The 3,801-nt window shown below is 58.2% G+C and overlaps 2 protein-coding genes across 2 annotated transcripts; one reads left to right on the forward strand and one right to left on the reverse strand.

Annotated features, from left to right (window-relative positions):
- Positions 1-417: 417 nt before the first annotated feature.
- LOC123256603 (uncharacterized protein C1orf232-like) lies at positions 418-1,452 on the forward strand (the record flags this gene model as incomplete). Its single annotated transcript, XM_044685189.1, has 1 exon — positions 418-1,452. A coding segment is annotated over one exon (362 nt), but the record flags the coding sequence as incomplete, so codon positions are not given.
- A 33-nt stretch (positions 1,453-1,485) lies between these two features.
- Positions 1,486-2,792, reverse strand: FAM110D (family with sequence similarity 110 member D). The gene has a single exon (XM_044685188.1). It carries the CDS (start codon positions 2,513-2,515, stop codon positions 1,712-1,714), a length of 804 nt encoding a protein of 267 aa, XP_044541123.1. The 5' UTR covers positions 2,516-2,792; the 3' UTR covers positions 1,486-1,711.
- Between the last annotated feature and the right edge of the window lie 1,009 nt (positions 2,793-3,801).

Here is a 3,801-nt window from a genome sequence, read left to right on the forward strand (position 1 = left end):
CTTCCTTCCTTCCTTCCTTCCTTCCTTCCTTCCTTCCTCCCTCCCTCCCTTCCTTCCTTCCTTCCTTCTTTCCTTCCTTCTCTCTGCTCCCAGAGATTTCTGGCTTCCATACCTGAGCCCTTGACTTCTCAGCCCAACCCTTCCACTTCCTTAATTCCCCCCTACTCTGGATGCCCCATCAAAATCTCTTCATTCTTGGACATAAACCCACCTCCTTTTCACAAACAGGCCCTCCTAGCTAGCCCTGCTCCTGCTCACATACATATCTCTTTCCTCCCATATCTCCATGCCCATCCTCACCTCAGCTCCCACCTCAGCTACACCCTCGTGTCTCCCCTCAGAAATGCTCCCCATCAACCTCTTGAGACCCTCTGAAAAATGTGGGTCTTTAAGGTCCCTTCCAGCTCCAAGCCTGAGTCTTCTTTCCCCCTTTTCCTTTGACACATTTCCATCTCCCCTTTGTCCTCACCCATACGCCTTCTCACCCCTATAGTCCCCTGGCAGCACCGCCCCCCACAGAGGAGGCCCCCAAGGGGCCAGGCTTCTGGGATGCCTTCGCTAGCAGATGGCAGCAGCAGCAGCAGCAGCAACAGCAGCAGCCCCAGGAGGCAGAGACAGCAGCCCAGGCCATGCTCCGGGGTGAGGGGGCAGCAGAGCCAGAGGGGGACGATGGAGCTGATGACCGTTCTGAGCCTGACCCAGCTGCTGGCTTCAAGTGGGGCTTCCTAACCAACAAACTGGCCGAGATGCGCAGCAAAGCCATCCCCAAAGGAGATTAGATGCCCCCCAACCCCTGTGCCCCCCTCCCACTCGTACCTGCCCAACAAAGGCCCTCTAGGAACCAAGAGGTCCTGCTTGACCAGATGCTTCTTTGTCCCCCACACCAGGGGCCCCAAGGAAAGGGGGGAGTGCGGATGCCCATATGGCCCCTGCCCCAGGCAGATCCATTCTCCTTACTTGGCCTTCAGTCTCCCCAAAGACCAGTAACAAAAGGAGGGGGAAGCCCCATCCACTTCCCAGATAAGATTATGAGTGCAATACGAGGGATTGGGGTTAGACTTCAGGAAGAAATTCTCTTGGCTGTGTGTCAGGAAGAGGACGTGAGAAAAGCGTCCAGCTCTCTGTGTCTCCTTCACTTCCCCTGCTCCCCATGGGCCCAGGACCTGCCCCCCTACCCCAAACACCCCAGGCCCGAGAGAGGGCAAATGGGAACAGCAGCTAGCCCTCCCTCTTATTAGAAAGTGAGCTAATGTATGTGCAGCGCTTGGAAACCTTAATTCAATATACAAATATTACCTCTTGTCATCATTCCACCCCCCCAAGACCCTTCCAGAGTCTATCAGAAATGAATCCCAGAGTCCTCAGCAGCCACTGCTCTCACCCCACATCCTCGGGGCCCTCTCCCCCAAAACTCAGGACCAGGCTTAAATAAAATCCACTTTATTCAGCATGTCTCCTGGACACAGCCCTGATACCCCATCCCGACCCCCCACTCCCCAGACCAAGCCTCCACAGGGGCCACGGAGCCATCCTCACTCTCCCCAATGACTCCAACCTGAGTCCTGCCCCATCTGCTGGAGCATCAGGCCCGGGGCGTCCATGCCAGCCCCCAGGCAGTGCCCCCCTGTGTGATTCTCAGGGCCTCCGCTGCATGGACGGGCAGGGAAGAGCCCAGCTCCTATGCCCACTTGTCCCCTCCCTTCCCGGCCACTCACACTTCTGACTCCAGGGGGGGTGCCTGAGCCCGCTGGCACCCATAGAGCCACTTGATGACCCTGGCGTTTCGCTCCACCACAGATACGGGGGGTTGCCCGTCTCTAGATGTGCCTGCCTCGGAGTCTTCGCCGCCACCATCGGCCCCACTGGAATCCCACTCGCTGCCCCCCTCAGAGCTGGGCCTGCCCGGGGGAGGGCTGCCGTCTGTCTCCCAGGTCTTGGGCGAGAACCTCTCGGCGCCCAGAACCTCTACCAGGGCCCGCTCCAGCCCACAGTAATTGAAGAATCGTTCTTTCTCAGACAGGGGCAGGGAACACGTGGGACAGAGGGCTCGCTTGCCTGGCTCAGGAGAGGCGGCCTGGGGAGCTCCTGGACCCTTTCCAGCCGTGGTCCATCCTGCTCGGGGCACCGGAGCCACACGCTCCACCGGGCTGGGAGTTCCGGGAGAATCTGGGGAGGCTCCCTGGAAGAGACGTCGCACCAGGCTCTGCCCCTTGGCATTTTCCTTGTTCACTGCCTTGCAGTCTCTCTTCTGCCGATAGATGATGAGCGAGTCGGGCCTCAGGAGCCGCTTGCCGCTACCTCTTCGAGCTGGCCCGGGAGGCCTGGGTGAGGGGGGCATCTCGAGCTCATTGCAGGAATGAGGGGTCAGGGGGCCGGCTCCCCCCCGAAGGGCCGGCTCCTGGCGCCGGGCGATCACTTGCTGGGTCTTAACATACTTGGCCTTGTCTGCCTCGAGCCTCTCTACGGCACTGGGGGTCCGGGCAGGGGATGGGGTGGCCAGGGAAGTCGAATGCATCTCAGCAGGAAAGGGCTGGGCGATGCCCCATGGGCCACCCGGAGACCGGCAGCACCCCGGGCTAAGGTCTGTGGGAAGGAGAAGAGATACTATCAACAAGGCGGCTGGTGCCCGAGCCTGCCCGGCTGGAGAGGGCTGGCTAGAAAGGCTCTCCCAGAACTCTAGGACAGCTGCCTCACTTTACAGGACCCAAGCCCAGTGGCTCTGTGCCCAAGGTCGCAGCCAGTCAGTGGCAGAACCAAGATTAGAGCTGCTTTTTTCCAAGTTGGAAGGAGGCTCTTCCGACAATATTATACGGCAGCTCCCCCCACCCCATTTTAAAAACAAGGAGCTAGAGGCAGCTGGGTGGCTCAGTGAATGGAGATCCAGGCCTAGAGATGGGAGGTCCTGGGTTCAAATTTGAGCTCAGACACTTCCTGGCTGTGTGACCCTGGGCAAGTCACTTAACCCCCATTGCCTAGCCCTTACCACTCTTCTGCCTGGGAACTAATACTTATTAATTCTAATACTTATTAATTCTAATGAATACTTAGGGAGCTGCAGTCAGGGGCGGCCAGACATTGAGCTTGGGCTAAGTGAGTAGGGACCCAGACCCCCCCCCAAGTCCTCTCAGACACCCCACACTGAGCGGGGTCCTTCCAGGTCACAGAGGGCACATTCCTGAGCTGGGTGGGAGGCTTGGCTCAGTGGGAATCAAGGATAGCTCTCAAAAAAGAGAGATGGCTCCCATCCTCCAAGGACTGACCCAGCCCAAATCCCGAAAGTGGCTTCGACCGGAAAAAATACCTCTTCCCAGCCCCAAAGCTCCAGAGACCAAGACAAAGTTGTCCACTCTGGGCTCCCAGCCTCAGCCACCCTCCCGGGCAGGCCCCTCCCGCCTCCACTGAGGTCCAGGATGTAACCACAGGGTGGGAGCCTCTAGTAATCATAGCTGTCCAGCGCCTGCCCAGGCCCTTCCTGGCCATTTGAAGGAGGGGAGGGCAGCGGTTCACCAGGGCCAACTCATCCAGTCCCCTGCCTCCATGCGGATTTAGGGACTCCTCATTCTTCCTCACTCCAGCCAGGGGCAAATGGTTTTCCTGTTAGACCTCCTACCTCCTATCTCCTTCCGTTGGAAGTGTATAAGTCTCTTTTCCCTTCTCAGCCTCAGTTTCCTCAGCTTAAACCCAGGCTCAGACTAGTTGATCTCTGAGATCCTCCCCAGTTCTAAATCTTAGAATCCCCCAGCCTTCCCAGCTCCTACTCATTTCTCTCTCTCTCTCTCTCTCTCTCTCTCTCTCTCTCTC

Source organism: Gracilinanus agilis, unplaced genomic scaffold (genome assembly GCF_016433145.1).
Source record: "Gracilinanus agilis isolate LMUSP501 unplaced genomic scaffold, AgileGrace unplaced_scaffold6719, whole genome shotgun sequence".
NCBI classification, from domain to species: domain Eukaryota; kingdom Metazoa; phylum Chordata; class Mammalia; order Didelphimorphia; family Didelphidae; genus Gracilinanus; species Gracilinanus agilis.

Bases quoted from the DNA above. Each gene is read 5' to 3' on its own strand.
- FAM110D (XM_044685188.1), bottom strand. From the start codon at position 2,515: ATGCATTCGACTTCCCTGGCCACCCCATCCCCTGCCCGGACCCCCAGT.